General features: G+C 39.1%; 3 protein-coding genes across 8 annotated transcripts; 2 read left to right on the plus strand and 1 right to left on the minus strand.

Annotated features, from left to right (window-relative positions):
* Positions 1–1,121: 1,121 nt before the first annotated feature.
* Positions 1,122–2,680, minus strand: LOC112295898 (DNA-directed RNA polymerases II, IV and V subunit 11). Its single transcript, XM_024547930.3, has 5 exons — positions 2,518–2,680; positions 2,317–2,406; positions 2,002–2,080; positions 1,648–1,743; positions 1,122–1,462 (listed from the first exon to the last, which is right to left on the minus strand). The coding sequence occupies exons 1-5, from the start codon at positions 2,568–2,570 to the stop codon at positions 1,427–1,429; spliced, it is 354 nt and encodes a 117-aa protein (XP_024403698.1). The 5' UTR covers positions 2,571–2,680; the 3' UTR covers positions 1,122–1,426.
* A 498-nt stretch (positions 2,681–3,178) lies between these two features.
* LOC112279144 (SPX domain-containing protein 1) lies at positions 3,179–6,235 on the plus strand. Of its 2 annotated transcripts, none has more exons than XM_024513298.3 (4): positions 3,179–4,215; positions 4,922–5,078; positions 5,300–5,542; positions 5,753–6,235. In XM_024513298.3, exons 1-4 carry the CDS (start codon positions 3,622–3,624, stop codon positions 5,938–5,940), a joined length of 1,182 nt encoding a protein of 393 aa, XP_024369066.1. In that variant the 5' UTR covers positions 3,179–3,621; the 3' UTR covers positions 5,941–6,235. The 2 variants fall into 2 exon arrangements, with proteins under 2 accessions (XP_024369066.1, XP_073388309.1); XM_073532208.2 differs by having other exon boundaries at positions 3,312–4,215; positions 5,653–6,235.
* Positions 6,236–8,468: 2,233 nt separating this feature from the next.
* Positions 8,469–17,620, plus strand: LOC112295279 (E3 ubiquitin-protein ligase RKP). 5 transcript variants are annotated; one of them, XR_016507028.1, is made up of 14 exons: positions 8,672–8,850; positions 9,736–11,654; positions 12,157–12,455; positions 12,625–13,171; positions 13,289–13,452; positions 13,592–13,730; positions 13,909–13,992; positions 14,162–14,446; positions 14,623–14,763; positions 15,079–15,278; positions 15,482–15,686; positions 15,850–15,988; positions 16,235–16,881; positions 17,173–17,620. XR_016507028.1 is itself a non-coding variant. In XM_090256861.1 (13 exons), exons 2-13 carry the CDS (start codon positions 10,041–10,043, stop codon positions 16,510–16,512), a joined length of 4,095 nt encoding a protein of 1,364 aa, XP_090112987.1. In that variant the 5' UTR covers positions 8,469–8,613; positions 9,736–10,040; the 3' UTR covers positions 16,513–17,620. The 5 variants fall into 5 exon arrangements, 3 of the variants coding, with proteins under 3 accessions (XP_090112987.1, XP_090112981.1, XP_090112974.1); XR_016507027.1 differs by having other exon boundaries at positions 8,692–8,850; positions 16,235–16,822; XM_090256861.1 differs by lacking the exon at positions 8,672–8,850 and adding an exon at positions 8,469–8,613 and having other exon boundaries at positions 16,235–17,620.
* Positions 17,621–20,073: the final 2,453 nt, after the last annotated feature.

The raw sequence follows: 20,073 nt of genomic DNA on the forward strand, positions 1-20,073 counted from the left end.
ATAGATATGTAGAATGAAAACTTAATGAATATTCCTATAAAAAATCTCTCCATTTTGTAGAATCTCTTCATTTCCTATGATTTACATTAACGTATACATATATGTAGTTGTTATTTTTTCTAATATAATACAAATAAACAAATGTACATACAAAGGTTATTAGATTTTTAAATCACACTGGCTAATTTGATTTCATCATACTTGTCTATATATATATATATATATATATATTTATACATAATCTTATTTTTGACAATCCTTAAATGACAATTTCTTCAATACTTGGTTTTTTTTGTCATTTACAAACCAAATTAATAATCAATTTAGAGAAAGTATTTTGAAATCTATTTTTTTCAATGTTTTAGACATCTAATATTGGATTGATGGCATGAATAAGGTGAATGAAAGTTTGAGAGAACAATTAAAAAATATAAAAGTAAAATTAGAAGGATATGTTGATTCTTTTTATGGAAGGATGAAAGATCTCTTAATGAGATCAACTAATCATAATATACATGACTCATTTTTAACAAATATTTTTATTGGTGGATTACATCTATCAGAAGTGAAAAGAAAGAAGACCTTAAGATTTGGTAAGTATATATCAAACTACTAAGTCATGAAAGAAAGCTTGAGTAAATGAAGATTATACACTATATGTAGAACCATCTACATTTCCCAGTATGAAACTTCAAACTTGAATTACTTTGGCACCAAATCAAGATTTTAGATGACCAATTGTAGAATCTATTAATAATTCTTAAATAATTACAATTGAAGTAGCTCCATCAGTAAATAAAACTAAAGAGATGGTATTAAATTTAGCTAATAATTTATGAAGTTAAAAATAAATATGGTTGCTAATAAAAATAAAAGACCACCACTTATAAATACTAGATCTAATGTTTGGTGTATTAATTGTACAGGACATGGCCTTCGGATTAATAAATGTCCTTCACCACCAAATCAAGATTTTAGATGTATTTATTGTAGAGAAAGATATGATGTTGAACAATGTTAGAAGTTACATGGTAGAAATATAAATCAAATAAATAATGGCATTAGACCATGGATTAATAATCCAAATAAAAAACCATTCATCAAGCCAAATACAAGCCACCTTATAAAACTCTGGCTCAATAGGGTAGTGTAGTGCCTTGATTAAACACCAACTGGAATAGTTGTTCATATTTAGATCCTTAAGCCCTGAATTTGAGCGTGCATCACTTGGATCTATGCTTCCTCAATCACTCACCAAACACTTTAGCGCACTTCCCTTCTATACAAAAGAACATAGATTTACTTTCTTCTTCTGTTCATGATCACAAGGAGGCTGGGATGGAATTCAAGCTGAATGCCCTTCTCTTCCGAAACGAGTTGCAAGATCGGAGGTCTACAATGCTTTTTATTGGGTACTGAGGCCAGCCTAGTAATAATCTGCCTGTTTCTGACTTGTTTCATGCTGCAAACAAAAACAGTTTAAGGAGGCAATGGTTACGTAACCAACGACTTAACACCAGCCACGTACAACTTTAGACCTTACATATGTCTTAATCTTCAAATTCAGTCTCTAACTACTTCTGGCTCTGCTACAGCTTCAGTTGTTGCAACTACAAAAAATCAAACTAGAAAAACTAGCAATAGTACCTCGAAGACAGCTTTGAGATGATCTAGCTCCTTAATCAAATCAGTGATGGCCAAGTTGTACGCCTGCATCGGAGACGATTGACTAGTGGTTTGAATCTGTGGTGATTTGTCACCAAAACAATCCGATTAGATACTCATGGGAAAAACTCCACTACATCGTAAAAACTAACCGGGGTTGATAGCTGAAATGCTAACTTGGAAAGAACACACATAGAATTTGTGGCAAACCTGAGGACAGTCGAGGGGCACTCCCTAGCATGGGATAATTGAACAATCGGACGAAGAAGCATAGATGTATCCAGAGACGGAAGTTAGCTCCAAATGGCATAAAAGACGGTGAGAGAGGAGTCTAACCTTAACCACAAGCCTGTATTGGAGTGGATGTGGTAGCCTGTAACCAGCAAACAACACACTTGGGTCGCGGTGCAGCTGCCTGCTCTCGCACCAAAATAAGAAAATAAGCGATTGCCACCCGAATCAAGAGCCAAAAAAAAAAAAAAAAAAAAAAAGAAAAGAAACCCATGTCAAATTAGGTGATGGAAATGCGGCATAATATAGCTATCAAAACCTGCCAACCTACCGTCTGCAAAACCCAGAATCATAAACTCTAATCAACCACAATCACCCTAAATTGCTGATCACTCATTCAAGCTAGAATCAGTTACGAACATGCGAATGACGTTTCCGACGGTGTGATCCTCTCGCTCCACAGTGAATGTGGCAGCGTTCATAACCTTCATATCCCTCTCATATGCCACTCTGAACAAACCCACAATCCCCAGTGTAAGTTCAAAATGTGAGCTAGCTGTATGCAGCCATAATCACAAGCAAAGGGAGCTCAAACAATAGCAGACGTACTTTTAGACGTACTTTTTCATGCCCTCTGGCACCACAAACCGCTCATATCGATCGGGGGCATTCATGGTGACGACGCGGGATTGGATACAGGGCAAAAATACTAAAATCCACTAAAAAAACCCAAAGCTCTGAGGCGCAAACGGAGCTCAGAATCACGATCCCTCGCACCTGCAACAGCGACAACAGCATGAACGTTAACGAGCTTCAGACAAGACTAGCTGATTTGCCGAAGCATCGAGACCTGTGGATGAAACCCTAACTCGACGCCTTTCATCTTACAAATGATCCTTACTTTCATCCTTGCGGATGATTCGCGGATTTTCTGCTCTGATATGACTACAAAATTTACTGATATAAATTATAGTTCTTAAACATCCACATCAAGTGTTGTATTAAATTCACAAAATCTATACATTCTCTAAAATCTTTGAAAATTCATAGAACATATTTATAAGTAAGAAACTACTGGGTTACAAAAATAAATCATAAAAGGAAAGAGAAGAAGAAAAAATCAAAACATAGTACTCATCTATGACACATTTTATCTATCATCACCTTACCCAATTATAATTCATATTCTGATGAAAACAAAAATCCCTTGTTCCTCGACAGTGTGAAACCACACTGATAAAAGCAACATTCGCGCTAGTGTGAAAACAACTCAATAAGAAACACTTGGAGGGAGGCGTGATAGCGCCATGAGAGTAAGGGGTCGCAGAGCTGCACCATACACCCGATGACGAGGAAGAGAATATCCCCTATAGAAGATGCCGTTTCCATTTGTCTGTGTCTCTCTGTGTCGCTCCGGGTGTGTCTGGTTCCAAGCATCGCCGACCTCGCTCCGAATCTGCTTCTTCGCCTTTGCCATCGTCGTCGTTTCGTATGCTCGTCCCCCGCACCAAGTCCAGGAACGGACCGGATCATGTATGCTGGTTCAGACTGTTCGGCTTCGCTCGGCTCTGCTTGTGCTGCTGCTTCTCGCTTGAATTCGCGACCGTTGAGGTGTATGAAGCGGGACGGAGATTTTGTTGCTGGGAGCGGCGATCCAGGGCTGTCGTGGTGGACTTGACCGTAGCGGCGCTGGAAGCGGTTTGCGTGTGAGGCCAGACCGGAGGAATGAAGTATGGGAAGCTGTTGCAACTGTTGCTGGAGCAGATGCCGGTGGACTATCGGGATAAGTTTCTGTCGTACAAGCAGCTGAAGAAGGTTATCAATACGATTCTGCAGGATAATTCCTTGCCGACCGCGGCTTTCGTGGAAGAGGGAGCTCCGGGGGCGGACGGAGGAGGGGCAGGTGGGAATTATGAAGAACGGCCGTCCGTGGAGTCGATTACAGCCCGGGATGTAGCAGTGGTGTGGCCGCTGGCGGTAGGGTTAGAGCCTGCGGCCAAGCGGGCAAGAGGGGAGGTGGGGTTTTCTGTAGAGACGGGCGGGGAGGGGAATGATGGAGCGGGGGCTGCCGGGACAAAGAGGAAGCCTGGATCGGAGGAAAAAGACGTGGCTGGAAATGATGCGGAGGAGAATGTAGCCACTCTACCCATGCAAAGGGAGGTTTCGGTTGGTAGGAGATTTACGGCCCGTGTCGCAGGAGGAGAAGTGAAGGAGCTCACGAAAGAAGAGGAGAATTTTTTGCACCTCCTGAATGTTGAGCTTGAGAAGTTTAACAGCTTTTTCACGGAGAAAGAAGAAGACTACGTCATTCGTATACAAGTATGCAGAATCTCAAACTGTCACCATATACTTTCTCATCTTTAATGTGGTGTGCAATTGTACATCTGGCTAGTCTATCGATTACACAGTCGCTTCATTGATTCGCCAGAGGTTGGTTTAGTAGCTGAGTTAGATCTATTTTGTTTGCTGTGCACATGCTAACCTTTGTAAGGAAACACTAGAGAGCACTCTCTGTGTTTGCGTACGTTTATGTTCGTCGAAAAAAGATAATGCAAGAATGTAATGCTGAATTTTATTTATGTATTTATGTAATCATTTTCCATCCCGCCGTATGTCTCGATATATTTTTAGTATTCAGAAACAATTAAGGTCAGGCAGAGGACACGGTGCGTAAACTTTGACAACATATGCGCTCTATTGCAATATAGGAGTGGAAGCTAAGGATTAAATTTCGTGAGAATCTGTTGTAGTTGAACCCTTAGAATGGTCTTTAGGAAGGCTTTCGACATTTATGCTTGAGTGAATTTAGAAAATAGGATTAATCTTCATCGTGTGTGTTGCTGAAAATTGGCGTTAATTTTCCGCGTTTTTTAATTATCTCGAAGTTCGTCTTTCCTACTAGTTCGCCTTGTAACTAGGCTTTTGTTTTTCTGAGTAGAAAATGCTAGTGCCTTTCATATTATTATCTTGCGATATATATATATATATATATATATATAGTTGTTAACAACCTTTTGTATTACAGGAGCTAAAGCAGAGGCTGGAGGGTTTGCGTCAGCAAAATGATTCAGAGTTGAATCAAATAGATTCAAATGAAGATTTTCAGACTATTCGCATGGAGCTTGTCACGTTACATGGAGAGGTTGTGCTTATGGAGAGTTACAGCACTCTCAATTATACAGGTTGAGTTCACGAACGTCGCTTCTTTCATAGGATGACAGGAGGTTGCCTGTGTACTATGCAGAGTCACTCCGAACACCAGAATTTCCTCTACGATTAAACGTTGGTAAAAGAGAATGGTTCAATCTGCACTTGTAATCTGATAGGAGTTTATGAGATTCTTGAACAGTTCGTGTTTTAGCACCCTTATGTGTTTTACAGTCATTTCGTTCTCACTGAGCAGGGCTGGTAAAGATATTAAAGAAACACGACAAACGCACAGGGGCAGTCCTTCGCTTGCCTTTCATTAGACGAGTGCTTCTGCAGCCATTCTTCTCCACTGAACTTCTCTCACAACTTGTCAAAGAGTGTGAAGCTCTTTTGTCAACTTTTCCTCCCCTACCTATTGAAGAGAGCATCGAGGTCAAACCAAATGATGAACAAGAAGATGCTTCTAGTGAGTCGCGAAAGGGTTCATTTCCGGCAGGTAATTATACCATATAACTAGTTTTGGGCACGTTGCTTCGACCTGATTAACTTTTGTGTAGTGAGTTCATTTTAACGAAACTTTTTACACCATTTCGTGGTGTTTACTAGGAATTTGGAGCAAACTCTATAGCCAGATCTTGGTTTGCGAGCTGAGTTACATACTTTTACAGGTGCCTGCTCACTTGACTGACTCCCTTATTATCAATAGGTCTTGACAATGGAGGTATATTTAAGAGCACCATAGCTGCCTTGCGAACCATTCAGGAGATGCGGAAGGGAAGTTCGACTGTCAGTGCCCAGTCCCTGCCTCCCTGCAATCTAAACGGAAACGACGAACGACATGGTGTAGTTATTAACGAGAAGTTGTGGGGTGGCAAAATATCTGAGCTCCTCTAAAAATAGCAGTCCAAGAGCATGACCTGTCCCAACAGATTGATTGCAATGCTTTGGGATCCTTAAAAAAATTAGGAGTCTTTCGAATTGCGGTCAACTCTTTATGCAGCTTTGGAGGTTCCAAACGATCAAGGGAACGTGGTGATTTGTTACTACTAGCCTTGAAGCAGAGCTTGTGTTCTTTGATGCGGACTCAGGACAGCTCCTTTCACGGGGATTGAACCCCAAGGAGAGATTTTCTTTTGTTTCATTTTTTTCAATGTCAGCATTCTCGTGCATCTACCTTTGTTCTTGGAAATCATACGCTCCTTGCCCATCCGAACCAATTTCCCAGATTGTATTACACTGGCATGTAAGGTATGTTTCAATCCGCGATTCCCCTGGATGCGTAAATGATAGTAATATAGTTTTAGTTTTGAATCCTTGTGTGCATATAAAACAAATTTATATCCAACTTTCTAATCATAGTATTTGAAATCGTTACAATGGACATGTATGTGAAACTTGATTTGAAATGCATGAAATGTAGATAATCCTGTTGATTTGGAGATCCAAATACCAAAATGCTTTCCACACACAGAAATCTCTTTGTATACATGTGTGTATTTATAGGTATAAATGTGTAAATACAAGTGCATTACAAGTATAAATATATGTATTTACACAAGTATGTATTGGTTTGTAGCATACAAAACCATATCATCATGTCAAAGATACATCACACCGTATAATATTTCTCTATTTTTGATTTCACATAACTTGAAATGGAAAGATCAAATTAAATTTTACCACACCGAAGTATTCATGTGATATCCCACTAGTGGTATTAGAACTGTGGTCCCCATCTAATTAAGTACTAAAATGTATCATTGTTAGAATAATATTCTTTATCTGGAATATGCCACGTAGATTCAGCAACACCTGTCCACCGTGTCCAATGACCCCTACCTACCAACCAAGTCGATCCACTTAGTTTGGAGTGGATATGGCGGAACCTTTAGGGTTTAGAACATTCGACATGATTTGAATGCACATGAGCAAAGTTGGCTCTTCAGAACCCCAATCGGTATTAGGAATAATGGATTCTTTATTCACTTGTTGAATCTGTTTTCAAAACAGTTGTATGGTTACTCCAACTTTCAGGTCTAGAGGAATATGGGAAGATAGGATGTTAAAATTATCAGAAAAATGGTTTTTAAAGCAAGGGTCTCTTTATTTATATATATATATATATATATATGTTTTGTCCTCTGGAATATCGTTGAATAACATCTTACCATGTTTTGTGATAATGCTTTGAAGGAAGTTGTTGGTCCCAATTTTAGATTTTCTTGTTGCATTATCTTGGAGGGGATAATGTGAAAATAGATATTTGCAAAGATAGGATCATTTGATTTAGTCATAAAGATAAAAAGATGAAAAAAATAAAATTTAAAATGACATGCAATTCCTGCTTCATTGATTATTTGAAAGTGCTCTTTGGAACATATGCATACATGTGTGTGCATATAGATAGAGGGAATTGTTAAATTGACCCAAACATTTACTAAATCAATCCACCCATTGTCATTGGTTGAGGATCCAACCAATTTTTCATTGATTTTTTTATCAATGTAGATCTTGTAATGGAGATTTTTTTGATGATGGTTAGGATGAGTGGGTTGATTTAGTAAATGGTTGGGTCAATTTTTTTATATATACATATATATATATTTATTTATTTTCTCTCTTTCTTTCCATGACTTGTTGTGTTAGAAAGATTTTTAGCTACCTTAACTACACTTTAAAGATTCAATTATTGATTTATACAATTAAAAGGATGAAAAGATATGTAAACAAGTTTACATGCCACACACAAACTAGATTGATTGTGTGCATTAATGTTTTTGATGTTGAGAAAAGCCCTTCTTTCCCTCTATATAAGAATGACTCATTCATATCTTTCAAGAAAATGATTCCATAACCAAACAAAGCTCAATGATCTAAATGGCAAGGGAATTGTGAAATAATTGATGATAAGGGGCAAATTGGAACAGCCAACATTTGGATACAGGAAAAAAATTTCGCCAAACAGACACAAGAAGCAATATCACAAACTAAATCCACTACATTATTAGAGTAATGAAATAATGTTTACAGATGAGAAATTAAGTCATTTACTATTATGTTGATGAAAAGGTAAAAAAAGTTGTAGCAATAAACAAAAGCATATCGAGGATATATTTGTTAACAAAAACAAGATGCGTTGAGGGAAAACATATTAAAAAAAAACCCCACATGGAGTCACCAAGTCAACGCCAGATAGGCATGGAGTCGGTCAGCGCAGGAAGGGCTGTAAGGAAGTTTCGGTTACACTCCGAACCCCGAACCTTCTCGGAAGCGCCGATCCCCGGGAATGGAATCTTTTCAAAAACCTTGCGGAGTCAGCATCGGATACTCCGCCGAATAAGAGGTCGGGGTTTCGATGCCCGTGGCCATCAGCGCCCGCATACAAATTTGGACCCGACCACCTCCGAACCATGCCGGAGCTCGAAGTGTTGGGGAGGGGTGTGAATGGGGTTTCGTGACATTGGCTTGGATATGGCTCGAATGTGGGACGAGAGCTGGTGTGAAACGGACGACCGCATGCTGACGTGCCTTATGAAGTGGAGGTCCTTGCCATGTCAGATCTTGGAGGTGGGAGCTAATCAGGGGCTTCGCAGGGGAGGGATTTGTTGTGAGTGTCCAGAGTAGCAATGCGCGGTGGGAGTGATTGTGTGCTTTGTTGCTGGCATGGGAGGTTGCGGAGGCGGCTCAGTTCGCTTGGGGTTGTTGTTGTTGTAGTTGTTGTTCCGTGATTTCTACTACTGGTGGTGTAGATTCAGCAATGAAATCTTCTTTGTGGTGAGTTGTTGCGGACGACTATCTCGCAAGGTAGGTTGCATCCGGGGCTCGTGAAGGGATATTTGGAAACGGGGCGTGTGTCTTAATCGAAGTACCGATTACTGCGGATTCCGGTGGCTGCAGCCCGAGGTTGAGAGGTTAAATTCGGGCACGTAGAGTTGCTGGAGTTTGAGATTCACTAGTTTGGATTGATCGGGGAGAGAGATGGTTGTGTGGTGGTGTTGGATTTTGTCACTGCGTTCCGGTGCTGCTTTACGTGTTTGCAGAGGGTGGATCCGAGAGGCCAGGCAAGGAGAGGGGTGAGGGTGTAGTGTGAAGGCGCGAAGGGGTTGGAGAGTGGTGGTGGTGCAGCATGAGGCGTTTTGTGGTCTAGAATATCTTTAGAGCCGTATGGGCACATGTGATGTCTTTCTGGGCTAACGATTGTGGCCATGTGTGGGGGTCTTATTTTCAAAGTTTAGCGCATTCGCCACTTAAACCAGATAGTTGCGAACCCTCTCCTTAATCAATCTTCATTTCTTCGTGCTGGGTTCACGAAGTAATTGAATTCCTGCGTAGTTCTATTGCCAGGTGTTGGTTGAAATCTGAAGGTGGTCAGCGCGTGTAGCGTCAATTTGATTTCACGGCGATGATGGTCACTGTGGTAGGTGTTAGTTTTCGTGCGCCTGTGGGGATGTCGAAATTGGGTGATTGCAAGTGGGTAGAAATCGATCGCCCGTGAGATTCAGGTTCTTAGAGTAGCACATTGAGGATTTTGACTGGCGTTCGTAACATGCTCCCGTTCATGGAGGTTCAACTGTGGGGATTTCTTATTCGCACGAGGCTTCTTTGTTGAATTTATGGGAGTTCCTAATTCCTTTCATTCCAGAATACATAGAGTCGTGCTACTGAATAATGTGTTTGGTCATTCTGCAGGTGCTGGAAATATTTGCAGAGAGGGGACTTTTTGCTGGCCTTGAAGCTTTGGGTTTCCCTACATGCATTTGAGAGCTAGTGCGAGCGGTTTACAAATTGACCGTTCTTAGCGTTGAGGACGATCGCCTCGGCAGAAAGTTCAGCTGTAGATAGGACTTATTAAAATGGTAAATTAGTAGGACGGATGAGATTTTTCCAGTCCTAGAGAGAGCATAAATCTGGATGTGAGGAATGTTTGTGTCGGAAGAGGAAGTGACTGGTGGTTAGGCCAGGCAACAGAAGGTCAAGGCAGGCGGATTTGAAAGATGTGGGCGGATGGAGGTCCACGGAAAGGGAGCCAGCTTCACAGATCAAGGTCTACTGGCCTGGCTGCGCTTTTAGATGGGCAAGGCAGTGAAAGTGGTGTGATTGTTGCAGCTTTTATGCATGATGAGTGTGGAAAATGGAGCCTGGACCGCACCTTAGCACATATTCTCGATGTCTCTCCTCCGATGTTGGAGCTGAGCTTTACGAAAGATGGAAGGATTGATGCGAGCAGCGTGCGATCGTATCTCGAATCGCAACTCAGCGCCACTCTAGATACAAAGGATGGTTTTGTAACTGGTTGTGATCACAGGGATGGCGTTTTTATTAACAGCCTACCTTTCGGGAATAGTATTGTTACCATCGACAGCAGTAGTACTTGTGGGGATATCAAGTTTGATAAAAACTTCTTGCATCTTGAGAGCCAGACCATTTTTAGCAGCGCTCGTGCCAATGCGTGTGTGTGGAAGGGTCGATGGATGTACGAGGCAACTTTGGGAACAGCCGGCATTCAGCAACTTGGCTGGACTACACTTTCGTGTCGCTTCACGAATGAGGAAGGCGTAGGTGATGCTGCAGACTCGTACGCGTACGATGGAAATAGGGTTTGCAAGTGGAGTGAAGGCCATGCTCCTTATGGTCAGCCCTGGGTAGCAGGTGATGTCATAGGTTGCTGTTTGGACTTGTACAAGAAGCAGATCATTTTTTATAGAAATGGTGTTTGTTTAGGTGTCGCTTATGATAGCATCAGGGAGCTTGAGCCTAAAGAAGGGTATTATCCAGCAATCTCTTTGTCATACGGGGAGCGCTGCGAATTAAATTTTGGTGGCAGACCATTTAGGTACCCTGTTGAGGGTTTCTCTTCCATTCAGCTGCCTCCAACAGTTCAGGTCAACGACAACGAGCATGAAATGGTTTCAGTATCTGGAAGAGCGAAGTTCTTGCTCAGCTGTTTGCAGAGGCTTGTTCAATTAGGAAGTCGGGAGGTTACGGCAGCCATGGCTCCTGTAGACAGGCTAAAGAGATTCATCCCCTTGACTAGCGACGATGTATTATTAACAGGTTCGGAGATATGCAATTTGCTTCGACCGCTGCTTTTGTCTAGTCGAATGCCTGGCGAAACAGTGTCATTGGGAAAGAAATCGAATGCTCCAGGAGAGTACGTAATTTGGGGTGCTCTAGTTCCGTTTCTTCTGGAGACCTACAGACAGGAAGCCCCCCATGATGCCTCTAGTGTTGATCAGGCATTGGACCTTTTGCTCCCACAACTAGAAGGTCATGTTTTTAGTGGTGCGCTCGTTACCATTATTATGGAAGCTCTTGCCTATGGCTGCCGAACATCCCCAATTACGCTTGTTGACCATCCTTACACGGGTTCTTATCCCTACCTGGCGCTAGCTTGCCATTTACTGGAACGCTACGATTTTATGGTCTCATGGTGGATGTCAGATGGGTTCAGCTCATGTCTGGAGGGATTTCTTACCCGGAAGGGTCTGAATGAACATGATCTTGAAGGATTGATGCCAACAGTATGGTGGCCTGGGTCTCGGGAGGATCTCTGCTCTGAGGGTAAAATGAAGCATACGGAGATGTTATGGTCTAAGGCAATTGTCAAGGTATATCCAGGCTCTCTTTTGTGTGTGACTCGTAAAGGCTTTGAACCTTGAGGAATTGCTCAGTATTATATGCGAGTGGTTCAAAACATGGTTTGGCAGCTCACGATTACTCCTGACATTTATTTATTTATTTATTTTTTTGAGGAAACAGTCGTGATCTTGGTTGCATATGCATGGATGGTTATGGTCTAAACCCATGATTCCGTCCAACGTATGGGATTTTTTTTGTTTATTGATTTTGATATAATTCTGCACAGACATGCTGAATATATAGTCTTTATGCGGTTTTAGGATATACAAGTGCATTTACAATTCGCAATGTGGATATGACTATTTTAATTAAAATGCAATTATCTTTTGTTAATTTGGTCATTTTAGTGATAAACGTGAAGTTTAAACCGAATCTCGTTTATCATTCGGCTTTTCCCAATTTTGTGCGTAGATTGGAAGATTTCAAGTACAGTGTGTGTCTTTCAACACTAATAAAAGTTATGGGATGTAGATAGAGGAGTTGCAATGGGAGCTGTGTGGTCGACTGCTCCAATTTGTACCACCTCCAACAACGGAATCACCGCAGCCTGTTCCTGGCGTGGTTTTCCGGAGTTTTTTGCGGAACCTTGTATGCAAAAATCGAGGGGCTAATCGTATGGCTCCAGCAGGGTTGTCTGGTAACTCTGTTCTGGTTTCAACTTATTATGTTCTATTGCGACTTCTGTCTGAGGGATTTGGACCAGGCAAGACTAATGGTGATGTTGGCGAACGAATGAAGGATCAAGGATATTCTACGGGTTTTCTTCACAGGTTCGGCTGCACACATTTCCAATTGCTACACTTGTAGTGCACTTTTGTACTGTCGTTATACTAGTGTTGTTGTATGTCTCTGGCTCATGGTCAATCCTGAAACTCTTCGTGGCACCGATTGGTGTTGTGAAAAAATTTCCAAGTTATTTAGGTTGATTTGAAACTGCAGGGTTGGTAAGCGAAGATTTCCTGTCAACATTCTTTTGAAAGATTCCAGCGCTACAGACTTTGTTCGGTTGGGCGGAAATTTCAGCCATTTAGTGAAAACCTCCCCTGTCGAGTTGGATGTCCTGGAAGTGGAATGGGAAGAGAGCTGCATGGATGAAGGGGATGATGTTGTTCGGCATGGAGGGAAACTGAAACCAGCTTGTTGTTCTGATCTTGTCCTGAGCGGCCTGCTGAGCGACAGCAAGACCCCTGTGAAGGTTTCAAGTGAAATATTTGCCCTTAGTGCTACAACTGGAGTGAATGAAAGGACGAGTAGCTCCATAAGTAGTAACTATAATAGTGGCCGGAGTTGTGATGGATGTGTGGAGGACAAGCCAAGTTCAAGCGGAAGAGTGGATATTAGCGTAAGCGGCGCTCCTGTTTCCCGAAGCTATGACAGGCGAGGATTCAAGTCAAGCAAGGAGCTATCTGAGGCGATTAGGGAGGAGGAGTTGCTAGATATCATGCTCTTGCTTTACCATCTCGGGCTAGCTCAAGATTTCAAAGAGGTATGGCATTTTCTGCTATCCGTTCCGCGAGATATTTCCCTGTGCTTGAATAATTTAGATCTGCACCGAGGAAGAAGGCCTATTGACATATTCTTCGTGTTTTGCTCTTCTGTGCAGGCCTCGTTTTTGATGCAACATCAGATGCAATCTATAGCACAGCTTGATGAGACAGATCGTCAGATACGGGGTAAGAATATGTCCAGGCAACACCTGAAGCACTTGAAGGAAGCCAGAACAGTTTATAGAGAAGACCTAATCCATTGTGCGCGGCAGTGTACATGGTATGTTGGTTCTTTCACTATCACGCAATTATTATTTTGGACTTGTGGTGATTTTAAGACGCTTTGTTGTGGTAGTTTGGCATGTCTTTTTTGTTGTGTCATTATTCACGTCTTTGCACTGCATTCTATTGGAGTTCAGGTACCGTGTGGAAATGTTTGCAAGATGGAAGCTCAGGGGAATGTATGCCACCTGCATGTGGCTTGTGCAGCTATTGCTAGTTCTAAGCAAAAAGGATCCGCTCTTCGTCTATGTTCCAGAATTCTATGTTGAGACTCTGGTGTGTGACTATTTCAAAGACAGCTTTGTGTCTTCCTTCACGTACTCTGTTGATTCCATGCATTTAGCGTTTTACTGTTTGCAATCGTAGTATGTTTTAGCTCTGCTTGCTGCTGACTAGTCATATTGTGTGAGGGTCTGGACCATTGTACGATTTTGAGGAGTGATTGTATTGCTAGGTGGATTCTTTTCATGCTTTGCGACGAAGCGACCCTCCGTTTGTACCGGCATCTTCTCTTCTACAGCAAGGACTTTCTCCTCTGGTATTCTTGTCTTGTTTGTGTCTTTAGTTCTTTTGGTGTTTCTAGATATTTTCGTAAATACTTGAAGGTGCTAGTATTTTACTGCTTAGATCAACAACACGCTTCTTTTCTTACTACGTTATTGTTCCTTTCTTAATTTTACTTGACATTTTCAACGTTGTTTGCACAGGTAACTTTTCTGGTCACTCATATTAATGATCCCCGAATAGTAAATCTCGATGTTCGAGACATTTTGTTGCAGTCAATCTCAGTATTGGTGCAATACAGGGATCATCTTATTGCATTTGAACGGAACCAAGCAGCCCGGGAAGGCATGGTTGGATCTCTTCTAGCTTCTTTCGACAACCGCTTCTGGATTTCTGTATCCAACATTTTATTGCGGTTCTGTAAGGGTTCTGGTTTTGGAGCTTTAAAAGCTTCGTCAAATGGAAAATCATTATCTCCGTACTTTCAGGTTGGTGAACTACTTGCAAGTTTCAAGCTCAGAAATGTTTATATGGTAGAGTGGATCTGTGTAGGAGCAATTTTTTCTCTTCTCATGTGACTTTTATTACGTTTGTGCTAAGCTGTATAATGGAGTATAGAGCTTTATGTATTGCAAAACCTGAAGATATAGGCAAATGGTTGCAGCTTTTACTGAAGGAAAAATGCATGAACGACGAGAAGCTTTTTGCGTCGTTTCTCAATCGTCTATTCAACACGCTTAACTGGACTATCACGGAGTTTTCAATCACAATCAAAGAAATGCAAGAACATTCCGACTTATGCCAGGTATTTTATTTATTTTTGAATTTCTTGTACTGTCCATTGGATATAGAACACGCGTGCTAGTTCTACAAGGATCGCTTAGGTTTTATTCTTTGACCTTTCTCATGCAGAGAGAGAATATTGTATTCAAAGTCGTGTAGAAATTCATGGGTATATTGGTTGATACAGTTGCGGTAGCATTTTATTGCACGGTTTCCCCACTTCACATGTGTGTTCATGTTCTTTAAAGTATGTGGTTTGCTGTACAATCTTAGGTGAGGCTGCAGAGTTACCGGCTCACTAATTGTAGGTTTCGTGTTTTCTTTGCCTAATGATCAGGTGTCAGAATCGCACCAAAGGAAATGTTCTATTATGTTTGAACTTTCTTGCAATTTGGAGAGACTACTTGAATTTTTAACTCAGGAGTTGCCACGTGCCTTCTTACAAGGGCCTGAAATCAATCTTATTCGGCTTTGCGAGCTTATTATATTCGTTCTCAACCATACCACAAGAAGTGCAAATGCTCATTTCTTTGATAGGTTTGTAAATTGATTGCTCCATTGTTGGATCTAAGGAATGCTTAGGCATTGACATCTCTATACCTTTTTTCTGCACATCACTGGATAATGTTGGAAGGAAGAGGTTATCTTCTGTGCTTTTTATTATGGTTATTTATTAACACGATTGAAATCTTTGGGTTCTTATTATTTATTTATTTATTTTTAAATATATTTTTTTCCAGCACTGCTAGGCAGCTGGGACAATCTTTGGAGAAAATCGACAGGGCAAAGATGTTGGCTCCTCTCGTGGGAATTGTACTTAATTTGAAAAACGCGTCATTAGCGCTAAGTCATGGTGTGACATACGACATGGCAACTGTCCTTGCTGGTGTGGACATTTCAGCAGCAGTTGTTGCCAATTTTCAATATCTGTTGGACTACAGCTGGGTAACGGTCAATACTTTCTTAGTCTATTAACCTATTTGAAATAGTTCTGTGTGGTGGTGGAGTAGACATGTGGAGGCTACAATAGTTGCGTAAAATTGTCAAAGAGGAAATTTGAAGGAGGCTTCTTAAATATACGACTGTTTATGTTTAATTTGTGTTGTAGGAGATGGCATTCAAAGGGGATCCTTCAGTTAGAAGAATTTTAGATTTAAAACCTTTTGTTTCCAAACTCAAGGTGGAATCAGAAAAGGCAAGGAAACAGGCCTCTTTTGATGATTTTCTTGAAATAAATTCAACCTCAGGTAATTGACGTCAACTTTGCGCCATCTACTCTCGTTCAGTTCCTCTTGCTAGTTGTACTTCTGCGCCTGCTTTAGAGATTATGTTTTGTGACTATAGTAAATTTTTCTGAATGTTATTTTCTTAATTTTTTATGAGCTACCTGAGTCTTATTTGCATAATCGCACAAGAAACCTGCTTTGTCTGGATATGCCCAAGTCGCACAGCATAGCAACAAGTAATGGATGATGAATTTGGACTTGCTGCAGATATTTTGGGGAGCTTTGAAACGATGGACAGTGAAGAAGCATGCACTATCTGCTATGCTTGTGAAGTGGACACCATTTTCTTGCCCTGTAAACATAAGTCTTGCCAACGTTGTATATCTCGACATCTTCTAAACAGTCAGCAATGTTTTTTCTGTAATTCTACAATCATCAAACTTTCGTTCATGCTTCCAACGCCTGCTATCGAAGACGGCGAGTGTCCGGCAGATCCAAACAAGGGCTTAGCAGAATCCTTAACAAACGAGAAAACCTCAACCTAGCAGAGGGACTCCATTAAAGAAAACATAATAGATTACTGTCGCTGAGTGGTTGAGCACTCCTGGCGTTTGATAAATTGATCTGTTGAAGATCTCTCGGGCTTCCGGATGTCGTGGACATCCATGAGTTATGCTCAATGTCCTCTAAAAAGTAACTCCATGGAACATAATCCATGTACGTCATTTGGTCATATTTCTTGACCTAAGATTCGTCACAATTATCAGGGCGCTTGATTGCTCATTATGGTTATATATTTGTGATGTAAAACAGAATCGCCAGCATATTGAAGTCCTTTCAAGCTCATTCAAGCAGGTGGTGCTATTTGCAGCTCTTTGCAAATATGGTTACTCTAGTATTGAAACCATTTTTAGGTTTGTTGATTCAAGTCATATTTAACTCAACCCAATGTCAATTGATGGTATCTCATGCGGAACCAGGAGGTGTAAATTCCTGTACTCTGTGCATTGAGACAGAACTGGGATTTAGTTTTTGCTCTATAGATTTCTTACTTCCTACTTGCTTTTAGGTTGGCACAAAGGATGCAGAACAGAAGTTGATTTTAACTTACATTATAGGTAAACCTATTGAATGAGGTTAGAAAAATGTTTTTCCTCTCGTCCAAGAACCTTATTACTGAGACTTTTCAATGGAATGTAGTACAGGACTCAATATTCCTGCGCTGTGTTTTCATGAGGTGAAGATGAGGCTGAAAAGGTGGAAGGTGTGCTCTCGATGATGTCCCGGTTAGGAATGTCATCTTTATTCATCCTTGCAGCTACATTTGGTTTCATGTTATAGAATTACACCACTTAGCTCATTTCATGATGAACTTTATTCTTGTTGTCGCACTATCTCGATTGCTGGTGCAGTTGGGGTCACAACTTGCCATGCTTTTCTATTCTCTCCGTTTATAATTGTGATACATGCTTTGCAATATGTCAAAGCCCATGTTTTTTACATGCTTTGTGGTGGCTTTGAGGTATGTGCATTTTGCTGCGCTGTTCGAGCCATCAATTCTGAAAGTATTTTGGCATCTTCAATACGTTTTTCTGTTTAGTTTGAGCAATTTTGTACAGATTGACGAATTAATAAACTTATTCCAAACCTGAAGCAAGTACTTAATAACTGATCAGTGCCTGAAATCTTTACCGTGTTCTATTGTGTACTGTGTTTTAGTTTAGTTGTAAGTTCCTATTTAATTGTAAGTTTTGTGTTTTTTATAATGATTTTTTTGAACATGTAATTATTTGTTTATTTATTTATTTTTGATATAGTTGCCCTTTTTAAAGTCTGGAAATTGTTATGTATAATTATCTTTACATTTAACTTTATTTTGGTTCATCAAATTTTGTATTCAATTGTATGAATTTTTTATTTGAAATGTTCTCAGACTAATTGGAGATATCTTGTGATTATAATGACAAAAAATACAATCTTTTTTCTTGCTTGTTTTTTTTTTTTTTTTTTTTTTTTTAATATAAATTGATTTGAAATTACGAATTTATTATTTTAAAACTTTGCAAAGGTGATTTGGAGGATAGAATGTAGTATAAAATAAATAAATCATATCATATCATCATCTTGATGAGATTTTAATAAAAATTTCAAAAAAACAATTCAACAATAAATTAGAAAAATCTTTCTGCAATATTACATATGCATAGAATCCAATCTTTTAATTTTGAATATATTAATGAAGATCCATGTTATTAAGACTTTGCAAATATTTAGGATAAAAAAGAGTAGTAGATTAATAGTTATAACAAAAAATAGAATTATTTTTATCCTTTACAAAAAAAATCATAAATTTAAAACAACCACATATTATGAATAAATAATTTCTAATTATACATAGGCTCTTGCTATTCTCTCATTTAAACATGTTGCTTAAAACCAAATTTTTTTGGGATAAGAAACAAATCCCACAAATCAAAAAAGAAAAAGAAAAAAAGAAATCCAAGTTATAAACACTCTTCTAATCAATCTCTTCAAAGTCTCCAAAAAAATGCATATTGCTTTGCACAATTAATCACCACAACCAATCATATCATTCAAAACAAAAAAGCGACAAAGATTGAAAAATCATCTTAAAAAAATCAAACTCTCTCTAATATTACTTTTTGGTACAAACAAATCAACAAATAGAGCACAAAAAAAATGTATACAAGTGCAAAGTAGAAAAAACTAAGCAAACAATAATTAAAATTGAAGAATATTGAAAAGGATAATACAAGAGCCTCTTCTTCAACTTCTTTATCAATATCCTATAAGTGGATAGTTTTTTTTTTTTTTTTTTTTTTTTTTTTTCTTTTGGTTGTTTATCTATTGTTTGTCAAATGGACTTGTTTTTTTTTGACAAAGTTAGGCTTGAAGGCACTTGTATATGGTTGTTGTGATGAGATGAGTGATAGAAGAGAGATTCTCCTTGTATTGTATGTATTGTTAATATTATTCATTATACAATTTTTAAGGAAGGTGTATCAAATAAAAAATATGTTAATGATGGAAGTGTTGTAATTGGAGCTTACATGATTGCTAGATTGGTGACCAATTGTGAAGGTTAACAAAAGCATAACACAAGGGCTGCAATGCAAAGAAGTGTCAAGGACATGAATCTTGAAAAAAGAAATTCTCAATATACTCTTGTGTCATTGAAAAGAAGTAGAAAGATACTCAAAGATGATGTAGTATTGAACTAGAATGGCTATTGCTAAAAACAAGAAGACTAAAAAGTCTTGAAACAAGACTAAAGTCTCGAAAAGCATTGACAAAAGTGAAGAAGGCTTCACTCTTGCCTCCATATATATTCTTAACTAAGAGCTATGTGACAATGTCCTATAGGACTTCTAAAATGTGTTGACTTTGTAAGACACATATCTTAACTTCCAAGACAAGTTTTCTATATATGTGCCATATAGTTAGCTTGTTTAGTAAGCTAGCAACAAGTAATTAACTTGTTGACCAAGTTTTAACCTATCAATCAACTACAAACATATGTAAAGTCAAAGCCGCATCTATGAAACTTCTAGGAAGTTTCTTTAGAAGGTATGATGAAATTAATCTATTTTTATCTACTTTTATCTATTTCTACCTGATCATATAGATATTTATTAAAATACATATGTATATCCATGATATGAGATGATAAGAGAAGAAGAAGACAAAAGATATAAGAATTGTTTTCTTAGTGTGATCTACAATTGTTATATTCCTTAGAAGAGCATACTAAACTATGGCAAATTGAGGATCACATGGAATTTGTTTCCTATTCCAAAAAATTCTAGTTTCAAGTACTATATTTGGATAAGAGAATAACTATAGAAAATATATATATATATATATATATATATATTTAAAGTATATAAAAATTATTTTTATTTTTATATTTAAAATAGAATGTGATCAATCTACTTGATTTTCTTTCTACACAATTTTGTCAATAAACACAATTAACAAGCATTTGCAAATTTGTCCAAAACATTTTGTAATATTGAATTAAGCTCTGCCTTTGGCAAGCAACATGGAAGTGCACACAACAACACTAAAGAAAAAAAAAGGAAAAT

This window comes from Physcomitrium patens, chromosome 2 (assembly GCF_059467195.1).
Source record: "Physcomitrium patens ecotype Gransden chromosome 2, ASM5946719v1, whole genome shotgun sequence".
In the NCBI taxonomy this organism is placed as follows: Eukaryota; Viridiplantae; Streptophyta; class Bryopsida; order Funariales; family Funariaceae; genus Physcomitrium; species Physcomitrium patens.